This window comes from Notamacropus eugenii, chromosome 1, assembly GCF_028372415.1.
Source record: "Notamacropus eugenii isolate mMacEug1 chromosome 1, mMacEug1.pri_v2, whole genome shotgun sequence".
Classification (NCBI taxonomy): domain Eukaryota; kingdom Metazoa; phylum Chordata; class Mammalia; order Diprotodontia; family Macropodidae; genus Notamacropus; species Notamacropus eugenii.
This window is the reverse complement of record NC_092872.1, coordinates 324,565,830-324,591,911: the sequence shown is the minus strand read 5'-3', so window position 1 is coordinate 324,591,911 and position 26,082 is coordinate 324,565,830. Positions and strand designations below refer to the sequence as shown.

Sequence of the window (26,082 nt, the reverse complement as noted above, 5' to 3'; positions counted from 1 at the left end):
CCCATCCATTGAGAAGAAAACAAGATACGTGACATCAATTATATGTGTGAAAAATCATGCAAAACATTTGGATATGAGCCATGTTGAAAAAAAAAAAAGCAAGAAAAATAAACTGAAAAAATTATGGTTCAATCTGCAGTCAGACTCCAACAGTCCCTTCTATTGAGGTGTATGGCACTTTTCATCATACATTCTTTCCAAGTTATCTTGGATCATTATATTACTGAAAATAGCTACATCATTCACAGTTGATTATAGTATAATTATTGCTGTTATTGTGTACAATGTTCTCCTGGCCTTGCTCACTTCACTTTGCCTCACTTCAAATAACCATACTGCTCATGATTTCTTATAGCACATAGCATTCCATCATAATCACATACCATAACTTGTTCAGCCATTCCCCAATTAATGGACATTCCCTCAATTTCCAATTCTTTGCTACCACTAAAAGAGCTGTTAAAAATATTTTTCTACATGTAGGTTATTTTCCTTTTTCCTTGATCTCTTTGGGATACAAGCATTGTAATGGTATTTCTGGATCAAAGGGCATGCACAGTTTTATCATCCTTTGGACATAGTACCAAACTGCTCTCCAAAATGGCTGGATCAGTTCACAACTCCACCAACAGTGCATTAGTGTCCCAATTTTCCCACATGCCCTCCAATATTTGTCACATTCCTTTTCTGTCTTCTGACAGGTGTGAGATGGTACCTCAGAATCGTTCTAACATGCAGTATTTCACTCAGGAGCATGTTTTCACATGACTACAGATAGTTTTGATTTCTTCATCTGAATACTGCCTATTCAAATCTTTTGACTATTAATTAGGAGCTAACTCTTATTTTTATAAATATGGCTCAATTCACTGTATATTTGAGAAAGGATGTCTTTATCAAAGATACTAGCTGTAAAAACGTTTTCCTAATTTCCCATTTTCCTTCTAATGCTTTGATTTTGTTTTTGCAAAACCTTTTTAATTTAATGTAATCAAAATTATCTATTCTTTATCCCTTAACACTCTCTCTCTCTTGCTAAGTCATGAATTCCCTTATCCATGGAGGTAACAGATAAAAATTTTCTGTGCTCCTCCTAATTCCTTAATTTTATCCTTTACATCTAAATCATGTATCTATTTTGACCTTATGTGAGTATACAGTGGGAGATGTGGGTCTATAACTAGTTTCTGACAAACTGTTTTCCAATTTTCCCAGCAATTTTTGTCAAATAGTGAGTTCTTAACCAAAAAGCTTAGATCTTTATGTTTATCAAACACTAGATTTCTATAGTCATTTGCAGCTGTGTATTGTGTACCTAATCTATTCCATCAATGCACCACTGTATTTCTTAGGTGGTTTCAGTTTGTTTGAATGATCACAGTTTTATTATACTTTGACATCTGGTACTGCTAGTTGACCTTCCTTCACATTTTTCACCCAATGATTCCCTTGCTACTTATGACCTTTTGTTCTTCCAGATAAATTTTGTTATTACTTTTTTATAGCTCTATAAAATAATTCTTTGGTAGTTTGGTATGGCACTGAGTTAAGAAAATTAATTTAGGTAGAATTGTCATTTTTATTATATTGGCTTGGCCTCCCCATGAGCAATTAATACTTCTCCAATTGTTTGGACCTAAATGTGGAATAGTTCCTGGGTTTGTCTTAACAGGTGGATTCCCAAATATTTTATATTGTCTACATTTACTTTAAATGGAATGTCTCTATCTCTTCCCTCTGGACTTCGTTGGTAATATATAGGAATGCAGATGATTTATGTGGGTTTATTTTATATCCTGCAACTCTGCTAAAATTGTTACTTATTTCAAGTTGTTTTTAGTTGATCTTCTAGGATTCTCTGTTATCTGCAAAGAATAATTATTTTCTTTTCTCATTCCCATTCTAATTCCTTCCATTTATCTTTCTTCTCTTATTGCTATAACTAACATTACTAGTACAATATTAAATAACAGTGATGATAATGTGCATCCTCATTTCACCCTGATCTTACTGGGAAGGCTTCTAGCTTATCCCCATTATAGATAACATTTAGTGGTGGTTTTAGATAGATACTACTTGTTTTAAGGAAGGCTCAGCTTATCCCTATGCTTTCTAGTATTTTTAATAGGAACAAGTGCTGTATTTTGTCAAAAACTTTTTCAGCGTCTATTGAGATAAACAATATGATTTTTGTTATTAATGTGATTGATTTTTTAGGGCCAATTATGCTGATAATTTTCCTAAAATTGAACCAGCTCTGCATTCCTGGTATAAATCCTACCTGGCCATACATAGTATATGGTCCTGGAAATATATTGCTGTAATTTCCTTTCCTGTGTTTTATTTAAAATTTTTTCATTAATATTCATTAGGGAAATTGATAAATAATTTTCAGTTTTTGCTCTGCCTGGTTTAGGTATCAAAACCATTTTTTCCTCAGGAAAGGAATTCAGTAAGACTTCTTTGTCTATTTTCTCAGTTTATATGATATTAGAATTCATTGTTCTTTAGTGTTTAGTAAAATTCATTTTTGAATCTATATGAACCTGGGGATTTTTTCTGAGGAAGCTCATCTATGGCTTGTTCAATTTCATTTTCTAAAATAAGTATTCAACTTCCTCTCCATCTTGTAGTTGTTTTGACATAGCTGTCTTCTGAATTTTTGTCTCGGTCTTTCCTTTCACCATACTAGCTTTTTATGGTCCAGTTCATTTTTTGTTTGTTCATTTTTGCAGTCTATTCCTTGACAATTTTATGTTAGTAGTTCCTTTGGAGCTCGTTCCATCTTCTTTTCTGAGATTTGATTAAGATTTCTATTTCATATTTTCTATTTCTTCTGTATAATCCTCAGATTTGATAGAATAACTGACAATTCTTTTCATTTCTTCTTGCTGCTGTGATATTATCTTGTTCACCTTATTTTATTCTCCTGCTCTCTAATTTTTAACCAAATTGGCTAATGGATTATAAATGTTATTTTCAAAAGAGCTAGTTTTAAATTTTATCTCTTTAGTTTCCAATTTATCTATTTCTATCCTAATTTTAAACATTTCCTCTTCTTTATTTTCGCTATGTATGTTAACTTTCTAAATTCTTTTTAATACATATTGAATTCATAATCCTCTTTTTTCTATTTTATTAATGGAGATTTCATGATTTTTTTCCCCAAAGACTACTTTACCTGCATTTCAGAAATTCTGGTGTATTGTTTCATCATTGCCATGTTTTTCATATGTCTATTTATTGTTTATGTGTTTTGTTCTTTCACCCACTCATTATTTGGGATTTCACTTGTTAAGCTTCCATTTCAGCCTTTGTCTTTTGTTTGTGCTCTCTGAAATGATGGCTATTTTGGGAGGATATAGTCTTTAAAAATGTACTGATTATTTCTGTTTTCTTATATTTATTTGCAATATCTCTCTGTCCTAATACATGGTCAATTACTGTAAACATTCCCTGTGGTGCTGAGAAAGAGATTCTTTAGCAATTTCATTTAGAAGAAAGCAGGTCTTTTAGTTCTAGATTTTTCCAGTAATTTGATAATTTCTACAATTACAGTTTTTTTGTTTATCTTTTAGACTTATTCAAAACTGAGAAGGGATATTTAAATTACCTGACACTGTTATATTATTGTCTATATTTTCTTAAAGCTTTTCATTTTTCCTTTATTGATTCAGATGTTACTGAACATAAAAGTTAAATACTGCTATGAGTTTGTTGTCTATAATTCCTTTCAGTTTAATGTCATTTCCTTGTTTATTCCTTTTTCTATTGTGAATGTCTATTTTTTCCTTTGTCCGTTAGCATGATTTAAACTCCTGAGGTTTTTTGGATTCGACTGATGCACAGTAAATTCTGTTCCAGTTCCTCATTTTTATTATGTTTATATTCTTGTTTAAGTGTGTTTCTTGCAAGGAACAAAATATGGGGTTTTGTTTCTAATCTAATCTACCACACTTTCATTTTAATGGAATGTCCATTCGTATTTAAAGTTCTGAGAGTTAATTTTACATCCTTTCTTTAATATTATATGCTTACAATCCTTCCATTTCTTTCCATACTTCCCCTACTTTTGTCCGATTCCCTCCACGAGTTCCACCCCAAGGAGTTCACTCAATATGCTAGAAGCATTCCTTGTTTTCTGACATCTAGAGATTACCTCTGAAGCACTGCCCCTATCATTCCTTGCTCATTCCATGTGAACACCTTTTCTTTCTGAAGACAAGATTACCACACATACTGTAAAATGTAACCATTAATTTCATATTCTGACAATTTATTTAGCATTCTAATATTCTACTTTAAAGAGGTTGCCTACTCACCTAGTGGTAGAAAGACCTCTCTGACACATTCTAAGAGGGTTTCAAAATTGTATTTTTAATAGACACATTTCCATTGTCAACTTCTTTCAAAAGATAAATGAAATACCCATGGATACCACTGCATTTTTAGCAGTTATTCACTGAACACTTTATTATTTCATGGAAGTAAGGTGACTCCATTCTTATTTCTTGGTTGGGGCATTTGTTGATCCAAGCCAAAGCACAGAATTCAAGGGGGCTCTTTTTATAATACCAATAATTATACTTATGGTCTACTATTCAAAAAGACTATGTTGTAAATCACTACAAATGTGCTGTAAATCACAACTCACCTGACTTTATATATGTATATGTATACATGTACACACACATACATACACACACACACACACACACACACACACAACATATATTTATTCTAGCTTTATCATACTTTAGGTACTGAGTTTTACCTTATTTGAGATGCTTTAACCACAATTGATTCATATAATTCCTTTTTAATCGGCTGCACCTTGTACTTGAACAATGAGGGATCAATTGTGGATTTTTTCTTCCTAAAAAGAAAATTCACAAAAAGAACAAATTAATAGTATATTCAAAATGCAATTGGTTGAAAGTTAGAATTAGAAAACTCAAACAGCTTATTCTACTTGATTTCAAAAATGTTTTCATTAAAGGCAAGGTCCTTAGAATTGCTGTGGTGACCACTAATTATCAGAACAAGAACAAATCCTGCAAAAGATTGTACCAGTTATTAAGAAAAAGAAAGAAAAAGCACAACCTTTAATCTTGGGAATTCTACTATTTTGAGTGAAAAGACACATGTAAAGATTTTTTGTTTGTATTTTAAAGTGCTATAAGGACCCTGGAAGGGAAATATCATTTCCAGCAGCTATGCACTTGGAAACATAAAGAAGGAGATAAGATTTTAACTGAAATTTGAAAAATATTTAGGCTTTGAATATTCAGAAAACAAATTACTGTGAGACATTAGCAAAATGCTTACTTAGTATAGTGCTAGGCCCACAGTAAGCACTGTATAAATGCTCACTTACTTACCTTCTTTTACCATTCCCCTTTTTTAAGAAAGTCTATGCTTTTTATAATTTTAATAATAAACAATAAGACTACCACTGAGGAATCATCAAGACATACACATATTGATCTTATAAAAGTGACATATCTTATAGTGAGATATAAAATACAGATACATATGTACCTCTTATAGGCAAAAGAAAGCTCAGTTAACTTCTGAGGACAATCTGAGATAAACCAATTTAATACACAGAACTAGTTTCCAACATGAATGCATTTTTTCTCCCCAACTATCTGACAATCTTTGAGAATCATACAAATATTGAATGTCTAGAGCTAGAGAAGCTATAGAATTTTAATGGAAATTCTATTAAAAAGCTATAGACTTTTTAGAATAAGTCCAGCTCCCTAATTTTACACATGAGAAAAAGGAGGCTCAAAGTAAAATGATTTGTCCAATGTAATCCCACCATAGTGTTTATAGTCTTCAAAAATGAGGCTTCATTTCAATTTTTTTAAGGAAAAAATATTTCCTGGGTATATGAAATAAAAATTTTATTTTTTCCTACATATTCAAAATCAGCATTTCACAAAAATACTAGAATAGCTAACTCATAAGTAAACAAATTTACAAGGAAAAATATAATCAACTTAGTCAAGCAGGTGTTAAATGATAACTGAAAATTACAAATTATCAGATAAGCTCTTGAGCAAGAGAACATTCTATATCAAATGTTTCTTCTTGTAAACTATTTCAATAATTCTGTTAGTTTTTTACTATTTAAATATCAGTTTAAAAAATTCAAACACTAATGTATGTGTTGAGCATATTAACTGCCTTGAATGTCAAGTATTTCTCTAAAATAAAGAACAATTTCATACAATGAAATATATGTCTACTTTAGTTTTACATAAATTTTAATGAAAATCTTAATTTACCCATTTTGTGGTGAACTGTTGTGTGTTTCTGATTCATCACTGTCACTGATGATAATTGTTTCTCCATCTGTACTGCTGATATGTCCATTAGTAATCCCATTGAGATGTGATGGAGAGATAGCTTCCAATATTTTACACTGTAATCTGAAATATAACAATATATTTTGAAAGAAAAACTTATTTGATTTTAATTAATATTGAAATACTTTAGGGACACTGAACCACACAGATACAATGGGTGAATGAAATTACTCAAATGAAGAAATGTATTATCAATGTAGGTAATAATCACAAGCAAAAACACTGAAAATTATTATCTACATGTATCTAGATATGTTTTCATGGATCTTTCTATCATCAATGACAGTAGTACATTTCTAACACCTCTGATATACTGATGCCTTTCAAGTTTTTTAATAAGCCACAAAAATAGGATCACAAAAGTGTGTACTTTAAAAAAAAAAAAAGATGAAAATTACTAAAATCCTACATAAGGATAAGAATTACTTTCACATCCAATGTTTTCAGGATGCAGTCTAGCTAATCTTATTGCTACTTAATCCAAATAAAATATCAATTTGGCAGTTCAGCTATGTCAGTTACAAAGAAATTAAACTTTTTACTGTAAGCATTTAAATTAGTAGGAACATGATCCTTCCCCCCAAAAAAGTCTCCATTTGATCCACTATAACAAGCAAAAAATAATGACAACAAATAAAAAAATAACAAAAAAAAAAAAACCATTCCTTTAATAGATGCTGAAATTATAAAAATGAAGGACACTTTTCCCAAAGTTCAGTTACATTAATACTGTTTAACCCAATTTACCCAACACTGGTGTCCAAATATGGATTACACATTTTCCTAAAGCATGATTTTAGTCTCCAATTTTACTTTTACTTATAGTTAAGGGACTGAACTGCTGGCAGCTGCTGGAGTTTCCAGACTTCTCAACTCATAAACACCAAAGACAGCTTTGAGGGTCAGTGGGGAAAAGTCTCTCACCTGGATGAGAGAGGGTGTGGTGCAGCCCCAGCAGTCACTGCCCCTTAGTGGCAGTTGTGTCTGAAGCCCTGCACTTACCAAAGAGCTCAAAAGTCAAGTAACTGGCTGGTACAACAAGCAAATTGGGGACAAAAAAATCAAGACTATGGAATCTTACTTTCTTAGTAAAAAGGTATTTTCTTACATCCTTGGTGAAGAGGAAGATCAAAACATACAACCAGAAGAAGACAACAAATTCAAAGCTCCTACCTACATCCAAAGCCTCCAAGAAAATTATGAACTGGTCTCAGGGAATGGAAGAGATCAAAAAGGATTTTGAAAATCAAGTAACAGAAGTAGAGGAAAAATTGGGAAGAGAAATGAGAGTAATGCAAGAAAATCATGAAAAACAAGTCAACAGCTTGCTAAAGGAGACCTAAAAAATACTGAAGAAAATAACACCTTTAAATTAGACTAACGCAAATGGCAAAAGAGGGCCAAAAAGCCAATGAGGAGAAGAATGCCTTCAAAAGCAGAATGGGCCAAATGGAAAAGGAGGTCCAAAAGCTTACCTAAGAAAATAATTCCTTAAAAATTATAATGGAGGGGTGGAGCCAAGATGGCAGAGCAACAGCGCAGACTTTCTAGAGTGCTGCCCTCAAGCCCAGCCAAATACCTATAAAAAATGGCTTTAAACAAATTCTGGAGCTGCAGAACCCACAGAGTGACAGAGTGAGGCAAATCTCCAGCCCAAGACAGCCTGGAAGGTTGCGAGGGAGTGTCTACCACACTATGATAGGAGCAGAGTGAAGTGTGGGCCACGCCAGCAAAGACTGGACCTGAGTAGCCCTTGGGGAGACTGGATCTCTTGCACCTGTGGCAGTTTCCAGATTTCATGACCCCAAAACACTGAGGACAAATTGGAAGGTCAGAGGAAAAAACCTGTGGGACCTGTGTGAGAGATTAGAGTGGCCTGCCCCAGCACCAGGGCAACAGAGGGAGAACGCGGCAGAGGAACCCAACTGCACCCACAGAAGCAGCAGAGGCAGCTGCAGTCACAGTTTCTGGAGCTCTAGGTCCACTGATTGTGCGGGGGATCGAGTGGCTGACAGTATACCTGTCCACCACCACTGGAAGCAGAGAACTACCTTGACAAAGAGCTCAAAAGTCAAGTAAATGGCTGGGGAAATGCATAAAAACCAGAAAAAGAATCAGACTATAGAATCTACTTTGGTGACAAGGAGGACCAAAACATGCAAATAGAAGACAACTAAGTCAAAGCTCCTCCATCTAAAATCTCCAAGAAAAATATGAATTGGTCTCAGGCCATGAAAGAACTCAAAAACGATCTTAAAAATCAAGTAATAGAAGCACAGCGAAAATTGGAAAGAATAATGAGAATGATGAAAGAAAATCATGAAAAATGAGTCAAATGTTTGCTAAAGGAGACCCCAAAAAAATGCTGAAGAAAATAACATTTTAAAAAATAGACTAACCCAAATGACAAAAGGGATCCAAAAAGCCAATGAGGAGAATGCCTTAAAAAGCAGAATAGGTGAGATGGAAAAGGAGGTTCAAAAGCTCACTGAAGAAAATAATTCCTTAAAGATTAGAATGGAGCAGATGGAAGCTTATTAAAGTCATTCATAAATGACTTTATAAAAAATCAAGAAATTATAAAACAAAACCAAAGGAATGAAAAAATAGAAGACAATGTGAAATATCTCATTGGAAAAACAACTGACCTGGAAAACAGATCCAGGAGAGACAATTTAAAAATTATTGGAATACCTGAAAGCCGCGATCAAAAAAAAAGAGCCCAGACATCATTGTTCAAGAACGTACCGAGGAAAACTTCCCTGATATTCCAGAACCAGAGGGTAAAACAGAAATGGAAAGAATCTACCAATCACATCCTGAAAGAGATCCTAAAAGGCAAATTCCTAGGAATATTGTAGCCAAATTCCAGAGTTCTCAGGTCAAGGAGAAAATATTACAAGCAACCAGAAAGAAACAATTCAAGTACTGCAGAAACACAATCAGAGTAACACAAGATCTAGCAGCTTCTACACTAAGGGATCAGAGAGCTTGGAACATAATATTACAGAGTTCAAAGAAGATAGGATTAAAACCAAGAATCATCTATCCAGCAAAACTGAGTAGAGGACTTTCAAGCATTCTTGTTGAAAAGACCAGAACTGAACAGAAAATTTGACCTTCAATTACAGGAATCAGGAGAAATATGAAAAGGTAAACAGGAAAGACAAACCATAAGGGACTTATTAAAATTGAACTGTTTACATTCCTATATGGAAAGATGATATTTGTAACTCAAGAGACCTTTTTCAGTATTAGGCTAGTTGGAGGGATTATAATATATGTATGTATATGTGTATGTATGTGTGTATATATACATAGATAGATATATATAGACAGAGGGCACAGGATGAGCTGATTATGAAGGAGTGATATTTTAAAAATAAAATTCAGTGTTGAGAAGGAAATACTGGGAGAAAGAAAAAGAGAGAGATAGAATGCAGCAAATCATCTCACTTGAAAGAGGCAAGAAAGAGCTTTTACAATAGAGAGGAAAAGGGGGAAGGTGAGAGGGAATAAGTGGGCCTTGGCTTCATTGGTATTGGCTTCAGGAGCTAATAACATAACATACTCAATTGGATATCAAAGTCTATCTTACCTTAAAGAAAAGCAGGGAGAAAGCAGATTGGGGGTGGGGGTGACAACAGAAGGAAATGGCAGATTGGGGGAAGGATTAATCGGAAGCAAACATTTTTGTGGAGGGAGAGATCAAGGGAGAGAATAGAATAAATGGAAGGCGGGACAGGATAGAGGGAAATATAGTTATTTTCACAACATGACTGTTATGGAAGTGTTTTGCATGACTACACATGTATAACCTAATTGCTTGCCTTCTCAATGAGGGTGAGTGGGGAGGGTGAAAGGGAAAGAATGTGAAACTCAAAGTTTTAAAAATGAATGTTAAAAGTTGTTTTTACATGCAGCAGGGAAATAAGATAAATAGGCAATGGGGTATAGAAATCTATCTTGCCCTACAGAAAAATAGAAGGGAAGGGGATTAAGAGAGGGAAGGGGGTGATAGGAAGGAGGGTAGACTGGAGGAAGGGGTATTCAGAATACCCTCTGTCCTGGGGTGTAGGGAGGGGAGAAAATCTGAAATTCAAAATTCTCGAAGTGAATGCTGAAAACTGAAAATAATTTTTTTTAATTTAATTTTCTTTTTTAGGGATGTGACAGATTTGGACTGATACCACAGCATTTATAAACTTTAAGTCCTATTATTCAACCAGTAATCAACAACTATAAAATATGTAACACTTTAAAGTTCAAAAGGCACTACACACACACACACACACACACACACACACACACAATCTCTCTTGATCTACATAATAATACTGTGAAGTGTTATAGTCATTACGATTATTTTAGAGATAAAGAAGAATGTGAGGTTGAAAGATTAAGTGACCAACCCAAGGTAAGGCACTATATGTTAAGCGCTACACTACATATATACAAGCTGTATGGACAGTCAAGGAGTTTAAATTCTAATAGAAGCAGAAAACATAAAAAGGAGCTGAGAGGGAGCTGGGAAGAAGAATATAGCTGGTGGATCTGAGGTAGCATTTGAATCTGATTCTCAGTCCAGCACTTTATCTACTACAGCATATTTTTATGCTTTCAACCATCTTAGTTCACCTAATCTACATTTGTCTTCTAGTATCCTTACACATAAGATGACGATTGTCAAAAGCACTGTTAATTTACTGGAAATTGGTAGGGTGAGGCACTAAGGGATAGAAAAACAAAAACTGAAGCATTCCTGTCCTTGACTAACTTGAAAGCATCTGCTGGTTCCAGTTAAAATGGACACTTAGAAGACCTCAGTTTTTCCACATATACTTCTACAAGGATCCAAAAAGGGCAGTGGATCAAAAAAAATGACCAACAAGCTTAAAGAGTATTCGACCAGTATGCGAGTGCACAGAAAGATAGCCTACCAGCAAAGACAGAAAGATTTCAACATCAAAGTTGGCACAAGCATAGGTCCAATGCCAAATAGCACTAAGAGGGAAATCAAAAACCATCTGGGTTCTGGGCACAGACTCTCCTGAGGGGAAAGGAAAGGGGTATGTGCGTGTATGTGCGTGTGTGTGTGTGTGTGTGTGTGTGTGTATGTCTGTGTGTGTGTTCCAGGATCACACAGGCCTGGTCACAAAGACTACAAGAGGACCTGGATGAAATGAAGAGAAAAAAAATTAAAATTAATATGTGTTCTAGAGGGGGGAAAAATAGGGGGACAATGAATAAGTAAGAACAAAAAGTGGAAAATTTTACCCAAATGGCAGCCTTTCCTGAAGATTAGAATGGAGCAATTATAACTCAGTGACTCCAGAAACAAGAAATATTAAAACAAAATCAAAAGACTAAAAATACATCCCACAAAAAACAAACACAAAAAAACCTCACCAGCTTTTTTTTTTTTTTTTGGTATAACAAATGACATTCATATAGCTTGAAGGTTTACAAAGTATTTTTCATATATTATTCTCACTTGATTCCCACAATTCTATGAATGAGGCATACAGTAGTTTGAGACCTCACCTCAAAGCCAGAAAGATCTGGGTTCCAGTCCCTTCTCTGAGAAATACTCGGTACATTATCTCTGGGCAAGTCACTTAATCTCTAATTGACATAGACAACTCTCTAAATTGCCCAGAAGATACCAACTCTCGTTGGTAAGAGTGTCTTCACCTGGGAAAAATCCCTATACTAAAGAAAACAAAGACCTATTCTACAGATGAGGCAAGTGAGGCTCAAACAAGCATACAGCTGCATAACAAACCAAGGTCTGTCCCAATTCTAAGCACAACTCACTCACTAAAACTCTTTCCCTTCCAAATATGTACAAATCAAGCCTTCCATAAATCTGTTTTAGAGCCAAAAGAGGGCAGCACTGGAAAGGGACACAGAACAGAATCTTTGTTTGTTAATTCCTTTGGCTCTACCTTATTTAGGAATTTGGTCTAAGATTTTGCTTATTTTTTTAAAATTGTTTATTGCTGATGATTAAATTTTCATTTAAATTACATTTAAAAAATTTACATCATCAGTTTTAAGAAAAAACTGTAAAGTGATTTAGCCATTCTAGATATCATTTTGAAATTACAAAAGAAAATGTGACTCAATTTTCCATATTTTTCAGCTTTGCAAGTCTACAACTTGCATACACTCTAATGAAATGAAAGTAATTAAATAGTAAGAGCTAGCAGTTATATAGTGCTTTAAGATTCACAAAGTGCTTCACCATAAAATGTTATCTTATTGAATCCTCATAACATCCTTATAAGGTAGGTGTAATCACCACTATTTTACAGATGAGGAAATACAGCTGAGGTTTAGAAAGGTTAAATGACATAGGTCACACGTCTGGTAAATGTGTGAGACAGAATTTGAACTCAGGTCTTCTTGGCTCCAAATCCAACATTCTATCCCTTATACCACCTAGATGATCTAATTGTGTGTGTGTGTGTGTGTGTGTGTGTGTGTGTATGTGTGCGTGTGTATTTATACTTTCAATATTCATACCTGCATTCTTTACGGAGTGAGTTGAACAAATTATGGTATATGCATGCATTAAAATAGTACTGTGCAGTAAGAAGCCAAAAAATGAGGAATCAAGAGATATAGGGGACAATTTATATCAACTAATACAGAGCAAAATAAAAACCAAGAGAATAAATACAATGAATATAACAATGCAAATGAAAAGGTAACAAACAGAAAATCAAATTCTAAATAAGATGAAAAACCAATGAAAGTCCTGGAGAACAGGTAATAAAACACACCTCCCTATTCAAAAGTAAGAGATAGGAGCCTCCTAGAAAACTGTCAAATTCAGTCATTTTATCAAATTTCTATTTTGGTTATGAGATTCCATTTTATTTGGTCATAAGGAAGATTTCACTTTGGAACAGAAGTTAAATGACTGTGATATAAAGACAAAAGGTATGACATTTTCTTAAATAAACAAAGCAAAAATTCCAGACCTTTACTAATAACTGATCTCAAACTCACCAACCATTAACATCTATTTTAATTTTCTCTCTTTTGAAAAATCAGGCTGTTTGTCCTTCACTAACTTCTGTTATACACTTCTGTAATTCTTACGAGATCACTTATCACCAGCAGCTCAAAAATCGCATGCAAGTTTTTTAATGCCTTGAAAATCAGTTCATGTGACCAGACAACTTCACTGAGGTGAGCTATGGGTTTGGTTATTCCTCTGCTACAGCCTGGGTAACTGCTGAAAGTGAGACCTCCTGCTACTACTGCTGGCTTTTGAATGTCCTTCTTTTTTATTTTATTCTCCCTCCTTAGGAATGCCACGCCCCTGCTTAGCTCTGTCCTGAATCTATGTGACCCAAAAGTTGGTAGTGAGGGACAAAGCTCACACCTGTTGCAGCTGGGTTCAACTTCCTGTCAGCCATTTTTGTTCCAACTTTATACAGAAAACACTAGGCCAGTTTGTCAGGCACAGTTCTAGGTTCTATAAATACAGAAACAAAAGAGAATCAGTGTCTGTCCTCAAAGTTTATTGGGCAGAGAAGCAAAATTCACAGCGAGTGTCACTACTTTCTCTTTCTTATAAATTATATTCCAAATTACCCTAAACAGGGATCCTATCTCTTTCCCTAAAATAGTTTTTTGAAAGATAAAAATAATTTTGTTGAAATCTGAATAAGTCTCTACCCAGAGAAAATGGTTTAAGATATATCTTACTCCCCTATATCATTTGGAATCATCTACAATTTAAGTGTTCAAGATTTCATTCTTGAAGCTTTTCCTAATGCTCCTGGTATATGTGTATGGGAGACAATGGGATAAGGATGATGCGGGTGTTGTACAAGAGAAGAAAACTATTCTTCTACTGTAACACAGAATAGTATGTGAATTATTTCAGGCAAAAAGTAGCTCTTGAGATAGTTTGTGATTCTACTAACACTAGGCTGACTTTAAGAAGTCTGAGTCTGACCAGATTCAACCTTGATGAAGTTGTTTTTCCCACCTTTAGTTGTCTCTGTCAGTTGAATGTGTTAAGCATATGATTCAATCTCTTTTTTGTGTTTTTAATTCTACAGGGTTTTTTTTAAAGGACATTACTTCGAAGAAATATGCAAAAGATATAGGTCTTAAGTCAAGATGGCAAGGCATAGACTAGCTTGCCCATTAATCCTCCCCAAGAACGATTTTAAAAAAGCACCAGACAATTCTGATGCAGAAATAATCACTTTTTTCCAGCCCAAGGTGACTTAGGGAGACAAAGATCTGCAGATCCTGAGGATTACATTTGGACAGCATACCACACAGAGGATTCCAGCACCTAGAGGCTTATAGACAAGGCATCAAGGCAAGAAGCAAGAATCACTGGACTAGGGGACAGGGCCAAGATAATGGAATAGTAGGAAGCAATGTGGTGAGATCCCATCCACAAACTCCTCCAAAGAGATCTAGAAAACACAACAGACCAAATCCTAATGGGGAAAACTAGAAAAAAAAATCACAGCATTTCATTAGTCCAGCTCAACTTGAGTTAATGAGACAAGGAGGGCGGCAGACAACTTGCATGAGGTCAGGTCAGAAGCACTGCAGCACCCAGGGAGAAGCTGTGCACTAGAACAAGAGGTCTCAGAAACAGCCCAGGGACCACTAAACCCAACTGCAACAGGTGTGAGCTTTGTCCCTCACTATCAACTTCTGGGTCACATAGATTCAGGACAGAGCTAAGCAGGGGTGTGGCATTCCTAAGGAGGGAGAATAAAATAAAAAAGAAGGAAGCTCAAAAGCTAGCAGTAGTAGCAGTGGGTCTCACTTTCAGCAGTTACCCAAGCTGTAGCAGAGGAATAACCAAAAAGGGACTCCCAGACTAAAGGGAAATGTGTAGCTCTGTCAACTCTGAAACAGAGCTTTCCCATTGGCGAACAGGGGCTGAGTCCAGTCGTATTCTAGTATTGCTCAGATCCAAACCCAAGTCAGAAATTAGCAGGGCTGGGACCAAAGAATATGAAGGTGGGATCAGACTATCCCCTGGTTCAGATGACTTTGGAAAAACTAAAACCTTACAGGTTCACAGCCTGTCCCTGAAATTTTGGAATAATGTAGAACACTCAATATACCAAGAAAGCAGCAAAGGACCTGCCCAGACCTTCCCTCCAAAGATGTGGCAGCAGAGCCCAATCCAAACATCAAGTCCAAAAGCAGGAAGAAGCCTAGAAAAATAAGTTAAATTTTTTTTGGTGGCACGGACACTCAAGAAAAAATGTTGAAGAAAATGACTCCAAAAACATCTACAAGCAAAAGCCTCAGAGACAGGAGAGCAGCAGGAAAAAAACTATAAAATACGTAACAGGTTCAACCTATCAAGATACATGCAAGAACTGTAACCATAATTAATCGCAACTGAATGTTTCCCACCTCATGACAGAAAGATGATGGACTAATATATTCAGAATAAGAAACATTTATGACATGGTCAATGTAAAATTTTGTTATGCTTACACAATATAAGGGTTCTTTCTTCTTTCCTTTCTTTCCAGTGAGTGGGGAGTCAGTGAGAAGAAGAAAAAATAAAGTATCTGATAATTAGAAAAAAATTAAAAAGTATTTTTAAAAATGAAGATAAGATAGGTGCCTTTCTTTTAGAGAGAAGCCTGGAGCCATTAAAAACAGTGTGTAATTTTCCAAATGCAATTTAGCCCACTTGCCTCTTTCTGATCAGTTCTGGGCTCAATTCTTTGCTAGTTGAAAGGACCAGCTCAATGGACTACATTGAATCTAGGCATTTGAAATTCTTACTGAGCTTAGTTCTCCTTTCTTTGTGGATTCCATTTTAGAAAGTTCCGCAGTGTTATGGGGCTTAAAGCAAATAATACCACAAAATACACTACTAGAAGTAATAAAAGAATTGAGTATTTTCTTAACTATAAAAAAGTATTTGGTTCATTAGAGCCAAAGTACATCTTCCTCTGCTACTACTACTTTTCTGAAAAATTCTAACAAAAGAGCTTTGCTTGACAACTTTTTGATTATCATCAAGAGAAATGTGAAACTGAAATATATGCTCCCCACCATCAGACAAAATGCTCTTATTTGTGAATGTCCTGCACATAGTGGGTATTTAATAACATTCAGTTAGGCTATTTATAACCCTATAAATACGGTTATAAATAATAATAGCACAATGTCCCAGCAAAAACAAATTCCACAGGGGGCAGAGTCAAGATGGCAAGTACAAGGATAGACCTCTAAAAGCTCTCTCCCCACAGCCCATAAAATACCTGTAAAAAATGACTCTAAACAAATTCTAAAGCAACAGAAGCCACAAAATGAGAGAGTAAAAGAGATGTTCAGCCCAAGACATCCTGGAAGGACAACAGGAAAGGTCTATTGCACCAGGCTCGGAGTGCAACACGGCCTTGGCCAAGCTGAGTGGCAGGGACAGGACTGGAGGAGGCTGGGGTGCAGAATCCCAGACAGCAACTGCAGTTCCCAGAATCCCACAAACACCAAAGACAGCTTCAAAGGTCACTGAGAAAGCTCTTTCACCTGAGTGAGAAGGGAGCAGGGTCTTGTCCTAGCCCCAGCCCCAGGGTGGTGAAAGTCAATGAAGCAGCATTCCCTTTTGGAGCCCTCCAACTAAAGACCCTGGGGGAATCAAGCAGCTGATCTGAATCTCAGCCCTGTGTGGCAGTCCTGGGGTGAGGAGGAGCACTGATATGGTGGAGCTGGTGGAGGCTCTGGAGAGGGAATTCTACTCACAGATCCTGGGCAGAAAAGCTGTGGTTGCTCCTAGACCAGAGCACAGGCCAGGAGAGGAGTAAACTCCTCTCCCTTGACTGTGCCACCTCAGAGGAACTGAGAACTTACAGGTCCCCAGAGAATACCCTCCCCTTGACAAAGGACTCAAAATCAATTAACTGGCTGGGGAAATGCCCAAAAAAAGGGAAAAAAAATAAAACTGTAGGTTACTTTCTTGGTGAACAAGTATTTTTCTTCCATCCTTTCAGATGAGGAAGAACAAGGCATACCATCAGAGAAAGACATAAAAGCCAAGGCTTCTGCATCCAAAACCTCCAAAACAAATATGTCTCAGGTCATGGAAGAGCTCAAAAAGGATTTGAAAATCAAGTAAGAGAGAGAGAGGAAAAACTGGGAAGAGAAATGAGAGTGATACAAGAAAATCATGAAAAGCGAGTCAACAGCTTGCTAAAGAAGATCCAAAAAATTGCTGAAGAAAATAACATCTTTAAAAATAGACTAATCCAAATGGCAAAAGAGGTCCAAAAAGCCAATGAGGAGAAGAATACTTTAAAAAGCAGAATTAGCCAAATGGAAAAGGAGGTTCAAAAGTTCACTGAAGAAAATAGCTCTTCAAAAATTAGAATGGACCAGATGGAAGCTAATGACTTTATTAGAAATCAAGAAATTACAAAACAAAAACAAAAGAATGAAAAAATGGAAGATAATGTGCAATATCTCACTGGAAGAACAACTGAACTGGAAAATATATCCAAGAGAGACAATTTAAAAATTATGGGACTACCTGAAAGCCATGATCAAAAAAAGAGCCTAGACATCATCTTACATGAAATTATCAAGGAAAAGTTACCCTGATATTCTAGAACCAGAGGGCAAAATTTGAAAGAATCCACCTATCCCCTCCTGAAAGAGATTCAAAAAGCAAAACTCCTATGAATATTGTAGTTAAATTCCAGAGTTCCCAGGTCAAGAAGAAAATATTGCAAGCAGTCAGAAAGAAACAATTTGAGTATTGTGGAAATACAATCAGGATAACACAAGATCTAGAAGCTTCTACATTAAGGGATAGAAAGGGCTTGGAAGATGATATTCCAGAAGTCAAACGAGCTAGGATTAAAACCAAGAATCACCTACCCAGAAAAACTGAGTATAATACTTCAGGGAAAAAATGGTCATTCAACGAAGTAGAAGACTTTCAAGCATTCTTGATGAAAAGACCAGAACTGAATAGAAAATTTGACTTTCAAACACAAGAATCAAGAGAAGCATGAAAAGGTAAAGGGGAAAGAGAAATCATAAGGGACCTAAGTTGAACTGTTTACATTCCTACATGGAAAGATAATATTTATAACTCTTGAGAGTTTTCTCAGTATTTGGGTAGTTGGAGGGATTATATACATATAAACAATAAAGGGCATAGGATGAGTTGAACAGGTAGGGATTATATTTACAAAAATAAAATTAAGAGGTGAGAGAGGAATATATTAGGAGGAGAAAGGAAGAAATGGAATGGGGCAAATTTTCTCTCATAAAAGAGGCAAGAAAAAGCTTTTTCAATGGAGGGAGAAAGAGGGGAGTTAACAGGCAAAAAGTAAAGCTTACTCTCATCACATTTGGCTTAAGGAGAGAATAACATGCACACTCAATTTGATATGAAAATCTATCTTACACTACAGGAAAGTAGGGGAGAAAGGGATGAGTGGGGTAGGGAAGGAACGATCAAAGGGAGGGCAAATGGGAGGAGGGAGTAATTAGAAGTAAACACTTTAGGGGAGGGACAAGGTCAAAAGAGAGAACAGAATAAATAGGTGACAGGATAGGATGGAGAGAAACATAGTCTTTCACAACATGACCATTACGGAAATCTTTTGCATAACTAAACTAGCCTATATTCAATTGCTTGCCTTCTCAGTGGAGAACGGTGGGGAGGGAGGAAGGGAGATTAGTTGGAACTCAAAGTTTTAAAAACAAATGTTAAAAATTGTTTTTACATGCAACTGAGAAATAAGAAATACAGGTAATGGGGTACAGAAATCTATCTTGCCCTACAAGCAAATAGAGAAGATAGGGATAAGGGAAGGGAGAGGGTGTGATAGAAGGGAGGGCAAATAGGGGAAGGGGTAATCAGAATTCATGGTGTCTTGGGATGGGGGAAGGGGAGAGATGGGGAGAAATTTTGGAACTTAAAATCTTGTGGAAATGAATGTTGAAAACTAAAAATAAATTTAATTAAAGAAAAAATCCCACATGCAACACCACTACCTTTTGCTTCAGAGTAGGGCCAAACAGTCTCAGAGTAAAAATTAGCCCTCAAAAGCACCTGGGCTCATTTTTTTTTAAACGTGAGAGGCTAATGGCTGAAGTTAATTGTGCTTTTAAACCAAAGTATGCCCAAGCATGTTCTCAAAGTCACTTTTCACTTAGCATATATCTAGACTTACAGGTAGATATAAGACAAGATAATGTGTTTTTAACTTTTAACTTGTTTACTACATAATTGACAAGAGGACAGAAAGGGAAAAAACCTAGAATAACTCGGTAGCAAAGAAAAAATGTTAAGAATATTTGCACTTAAAAACAATGTTTTTAAACTTCTGTTGAGCTAAGTAAGACCTTTCTGAAACAATGACTAAGCTCAAGTTACTCAATTTTTAATCAAGTCACTTAATTTCTGAACTTTAGCTTCTTCATCTATAAATTGATGTGAATAATGTATACACAATCTACCTTAAAGCTGTTGTAAAAGAAAATGTCCTATAAATTATAAAAGACTCCATAAAATGTGAATTATTATATAAATTTATAAAAAGGACTCTAGAAAATGTGAACTATATATAAATATAACTCCTAAGGAGTTATATTTATGCTGTGAGATTTTTAAACTTCTGAACTTTTCAATTTCTAAAATGTTCATCAAAAGTTACAAATCTAGAAAATAATATCCAAAACAAGATACTAAAATTCTAGCTACCAAGTAAATTTTCTAAAGTTCATCAAAATATCACCCCTCAAAATAATTTAGATGTCATCAAAATGGAACACTATGATCTTTACAAAGTATTTCTGTAAAAGACTGAAGTCCAACTACTATCACTGGCTATAAGAGAAGCAATAACTTGGGTCTGCCCTTCTCCCATGAGCATCATTAACTCATAGGGATTGAGGCACAAAAATTAAACAGTAGCTCTATCTACATTACTGATTACCTTGCCATCATTTTAAAAGATTCTATCCAAAGTTTCTGCTGCAAAGACCTAAGTAATGAAGGGGACATGAACAAATAAAAACCCAATGGTTTGTACATAAGACAATAGTTTATGTTACCTGATGAAGAGTCAACTTTCTGCCCTCAAAGTAATTATAGTCCTTATTAGCTTTATATATAATATATAATATTATATATATAATATATGATATATATTATATATACAAACTATATTATATATTATTATATATTATTTATTATATATTATATTATTTTATTTTATATATAAATATATTATATTATATTATATTTTATATATATTAAATAATTTATATATATTATAAATATAAATATAATATAATATAGAATAATGTAAATAAACATTACTAGCTTTTAAAGATTTAGGTCCAGCATTTCAGAATTTAAATTCTGCTCATTACCTGGAAAATAAGTACAGATAAACTAGTAATTAAAAGGATATTCCTTATAAAACAAAAATTAAGCTTCACGACTAGTTAACTTTCATCAACCATTCATTTCACTAAAATGTCAAGTTTTTAAAAACAGTCATTCTTCAAAAGGAAAAAAATTTCAAGAGCTGCTTGTAGCACCTATTATGATACATAAAGCAGATACTCTGTAAGTGCTTATTACTAAAAGTAAATAATCTGTAACTAAATTAATTTCATAGGTAAGCATACTTCATTATTTCTTTAAAATTTATGAAAAAGTCTAAATACCCACTACGTAAACTTTTGGTTAGGAAACCTCTATTTAAAACAAGCAAATCAGTCACTAAGGGAAGAGGCATACAGGTGATCCAGTGAACATAGAGTCCTGAACTTGGAGTTAGGAAGACCTGAGTTCAAATGTAGCCCCACATACTTAGCTATGCAAGTCACTTGACCTCTAATCAACCTCAGTTTCATCTATTCTACATACTAGAAGGATGATAACAATAGTACATATCTCATACAGAGTTACTGTGAGGATCAAATAAGAACACATGGCAAAGATGTTTTGTAAATCTTAAAGGACTATCTAAATGTTAGTTATTAATAATACCATAGTTTATTAAATAATTTTCTATTAAAAAATTTTGCTAAAAAAATTTTAAACTGAAGAAATGCCCCTATGACTCTCCATTTTATTTATAAAAAATTCAAGATTTCTAAATTTATTAAGAAACATTAAGACAAATTTAATTGAAAATTAAATTTATACATATAATGGTATTAAATATTCTTGTCACTAAATGGCAAGATACTCCTATTTTCTTACAGACAAATCATGATTTGGATGAAACTCTCAGAGTCCCATAATGAATCTGGTCAAACAGATAAGGAAAAAAGACTCCCCAAAAGAGTCACATAAGTCTTACATATGAAGAAAAAGTTTGACCCAAGAAATGCGTACAAATTAAAGTTTACCAAATTTAATCGATTAAAACAAGCATGTCTTTAAGTGCCAGATCTGAGCCAGAACACCAGGCATATGTAATGAATAGAGAGAATATACAATTCAGAAATATTTACACCCAAAATGGTTTACCTTGCACCATTGTTCCTAACTACTTCAACAATTTCTCCAACAAAATATCGATCCTTGACATAAATGAAGAGATCATCACAAATTTCATGCAGTCTTGAGCGATGGGTAAGGGTAGTCAAGTATAAAACTGGAATTATTAGTGGTTCTGGAAAACTCTGAAGATTCTGTCTTGCTTTTTTCTCTGATTCAAGGGCCTCCTGATAGGTGAGTCCAGGTTTGCCAGTCACCGCACAGCTCCACACAAGACTATTACACAGAATAGTTCGTTCAAAAAAATCACTGCAATTAAAAAAAAAAGAAAGAAAGAAATTAACCAGAATTCCACAAACATTCATTTTGATAACATACACCATGCTTCCTCCAGAGCGAAATATTTAGGGACAGAAGTCCAAATTTAAATAATTCAGTTTTTCACCAAGAACTTACAATTTGTATCTACAATAAATTCAACTATTTATAATCAGAACATGATGATATGTTCTATAATGTTATAAATCACAAATTCAACAAGATTGAGACCATCCAGGAGTCAATGAACCATAACTAGAAAATTAGCCTTGGAGTTAAGTCAGAAGGAAATATGTGAATAAGTATGTATTGAACACCTATTATATACTAGGTACTGTGTCAGAAACTGGTACTAAATATACAAAAAAGAAAACACACCCTCCTCAAGGAGCTTACATTCCAACAGGAAGAAGACAATACATAAAGAGAGTGATAACCAAAGGATGCAGTTCTGGTCAGAGGACTGTTCCTAAGTGGCAATTATCACATCCTTTCTAGGAGCAAAGGTTTGATTTCATTCCTATTCTGAGAGCAAGAAGATGTGGGCTATAGTGGAAAGCACAGATCGAGAGTCAGGGCATATATTGAGATGCCATGGGTAAATGACATTTGAAACATCATTAGTCATATGTAGTGGGTTAGGTAAGTTTTCACTTACTCAATTCATTCACCAGCCAAGACAAATCAGCCCCAAGTTATCAAGTTTTAAAATAGAGTGGACTAAACCCACCTATGAAAGGGAAACAAGGTCTGATCCAGGTGCAGCAATAGGGAAAGCTACAGAACAAGTACCAAGTGAGATCATATATAAGCCAAAGGTGGATACCAGAATGGATGAAATATGAAGCATGACGCCTAGGATCTGATACATAAATTGAGTTTTTATTCCCTCATCAATCAGGAAAGCTCAACCCAGGAAGATCTGAGTTCAAGTCCGGGCTTTGACACAAACTGGCTTTATAGGTCCCTGGAGAAATCAATCACCACCCAGAGTCCTTGGGGCAACGCTAAAGGACTCCACGTTGCTGAGCAGCAGAGGTAGAGTTCCCAAACACCAAAGAAATCACAAGTCCAGTTACCATTCCTTCACCCTCCTACAGCCCCCCACTGCCTCCCACCAAAAAAAAGTCAAAATGAAAATTTAAAATCAACTTTGCTTTCTTTTTTGAGGGTTTACAATTAATTGAACTTCTGTTACAGAAGCTAAAAACCCTTAAATTATAAACTATGAATTACAAATGCTGATAAAATACTTGTTTTCCCATTCCTCCCACTATGCCAATCACAGTACCACTTCACAGAAGGCTATTACACAGAACTGTTCATGTTCCCCACAGATGGTACTTCTATTTTCTCTATCCTCTTTACCACGAAAAAAATTTTTCCTAATATAATCTAAAAGAGTTGAAATAGTTTTTTATTCCTGGTAGTAAATGTGCACCGATTATCCCTAGGAATAATATTCCTTCTAACAGGAAAAGCAAATACACAATGAACCAAAAAGGCCAGGGTTTGGGGGGTGTCCCGGGTGGTAAAGATAAGCACATAATCCATACCAGGAACTGTGCTAAGCACTTTAAAATAGTATCCCATTTGATCCTCTCAAAAACCCAGTGAGTGCTTTTATGATCTACATTTTATAGATGAGGAGGAAACTGAGGAAAACAGAAGTTAAGTGACTTGTCACAGCTACTACTAAGTATCTGGAGACACATCTGAATTTAAGACTTTAAGACTCTAGGTTCAGTGAGTGCTCTATTCACCGTACAATCTAAAGAAGCCAAATTTTGTGTGTTGGGAAATTGTGGCGGAGGGTGTAGCCAATGGGAGAGATAATAAAAATAAGGGACTGCTTGTAATATGCATTTAAAATGTAAATAGAAAGGGAAATACTATATAATATCATGCTAGAAATGCCAACTACAGCAACAAGACAAAAAGAAAATGAGGATATGATCACAGGCAAAGGGGAAACAAAATTATCACCTTTTGAAGATGATATGATGGTTAACTTAGAGAATCCAGAATCGACTAAAAATTGAAACAACTTCACTAAGTTACAAGATATAAAATAAACCCAAATAAATTATTATTTCTGTATATTACCAATCATATGCAACAGAAAAAGAAATTTCATTTAAAAAAACTACAGAAGGTATAAAATAATAAGAAATCTACCTCCTAAGACACATACAGAAAACTATGTGAATATAACTATAAAACATTTTATGGAAATATAGACTTAAATAGAGAAATATTAACTGCTAATGGGTAGAATGAACTAATGAGATAAAAATAACAAGACTACTAAATTACTTTACTTATTTAGTACCAAACCAATGGAACTATCAAAGGATTAATTTACAGAGCTAGAAAAAATAATATAGAAATTCATGTAGAGAAACAAAAGATGGAGAATTTCAAAGAAAATAATGAAGAAAGTAAGGGGACCTTAGGAGTACCAGATCTCAAGCTATACTATTATTACAAAGCAGTACTCATCTAAATAATATGGTACTGGTTAAGATTTTATCAGTAGAAAAGACTAGGTACACAATATACAGAACAAAGGGGCACTATAGTTTAGTATTTGATAAACCCAAAGACCCTAAGCTACTGGGATAAGAACTCATCATATCTAACAGCAACTACTGAGAAAACTGGTCAGAAGTCTGGCAGAAACTAGAGATCAACACCTTACCCAGTATAGCAAAATAACCTCCAAATGGGCACAACTTAGACATCAATGGTGGCATGGGAAACAAATTAGAGGAGGAAAGAAAAAAAAATCACCTTTCAGAAAAGTCAGGCCATATCAATGATTGGGAGAGAAGGGGGAGATAAAGACCATAATAAAGAGGAAAACACAAAATATTCCCAGATCACTTTCTCAGGACTATAGTACTCTTTTCCAAGAGTTAAATACATACTCTGAGGAAATTACCTAAGAATAAGAGGCTCACTTACCCCAACATTTTGGGTTGGGTAGCAAGTTAGGATGCATGGATAGGATGCAATATGTACTGTTGTTCAAAAAGTAGTAAGCAAAACAATTTGGTATAAAATGAAAAAAGATGTGGAATCAGTGGAATGATTAGCTATCCAACACATAGAAGCAAACACAGTAGCATAGTTTTCCATTCATCCAAAAACCCATGGTGGGGAGGAGGGACTCACTATTTGATAGAAACTCCTAGGAAAATTAGAATTAGATAGCAGTCTGGTGGAAATTAATTTGGATCAATACCTCATACCATATAAAACCTCCAGATGGATACATGACATAGCTATAAATGATCACATCATAAAAAGATTTGAGGAACAAAGACAAAATTATCTTTCAGATCTATGGATGGGGGAAGAATTCATGACTAAAAAGTAGACAGGATCACACAAGATCAAAAAGGAAAATTGTAATTCTATAAAGATTTTGCACAAACTCTGTTTGAAGTAGATAAAATTAGGAGGGGAAGAGATAAATGAGGGAGAGAAAATCTTTGTAACAAGTTTCTCTGATATAGGTATAAAGCTATCCAAGATATAAGGAAACAATATAAATTTATTAAGTCATTCCTCCAATAAGAAAATTCAAAGGAAGAAATTGAAGCTATCATCAACCATGTGAAAATGCTCTAAAATAGCATTAGAAAAACACAAATTTAAATGATGTTGAGGCTCCATCTCACACTACGTTAGAAAAATGTCAAAAGAGGAAAATAGCAAATGCTGGAGAAGATACAAGAAAACAGGAACACTAAATACATTGCTGGTGGAGCTGTGTATGGCCCAGTCATCCTCTGACCCAGTACACCACATTAAAGAATAGAATTTACACATACAAAAATATCCATAGCTGTGCTATTCCTAGTAGTCAAAAATTGGAAACTAAGAGTCTGTTCCTAT

The 26,082-nt window shown here is 34.8% G+C and overlaps 1 protein-coding gene across 13 annotated transcripts in view; it reads right to left on the bottom strand.

The window, feature by feature from the left end:
• BAZ1A (bromodomain adjacent to zinc finger domain 1A) overlaps positions 1-26,082 on the bottom strand; it is a 249,851-nt gene that overhangs the window by 85,758 nt on the left and 138,011 nt on the right. For all 13 annotated transcript variants that reach the window (XM_072629668.1, XM_072629665.1, XM_072629674.1 and 10 more), the window contains 3 exons: positions 21,892-22,170; positions 6,297-6,440; positions 4,775-4,876 (listed from right to left, as the gene is read on the bottom strand). In XM_072629668.1, coding sequence (XP_072485769.1) covers positions 4,775-4,876; positions 6,297-6,440; positions 21,892-22,170 — 525 coding nt within the window. The remainder of the gene's footprint in view (positions 1-4,774; positions 4,877-6,296; positions 6,441-21,891; positions 22,171-26,082) is intronic.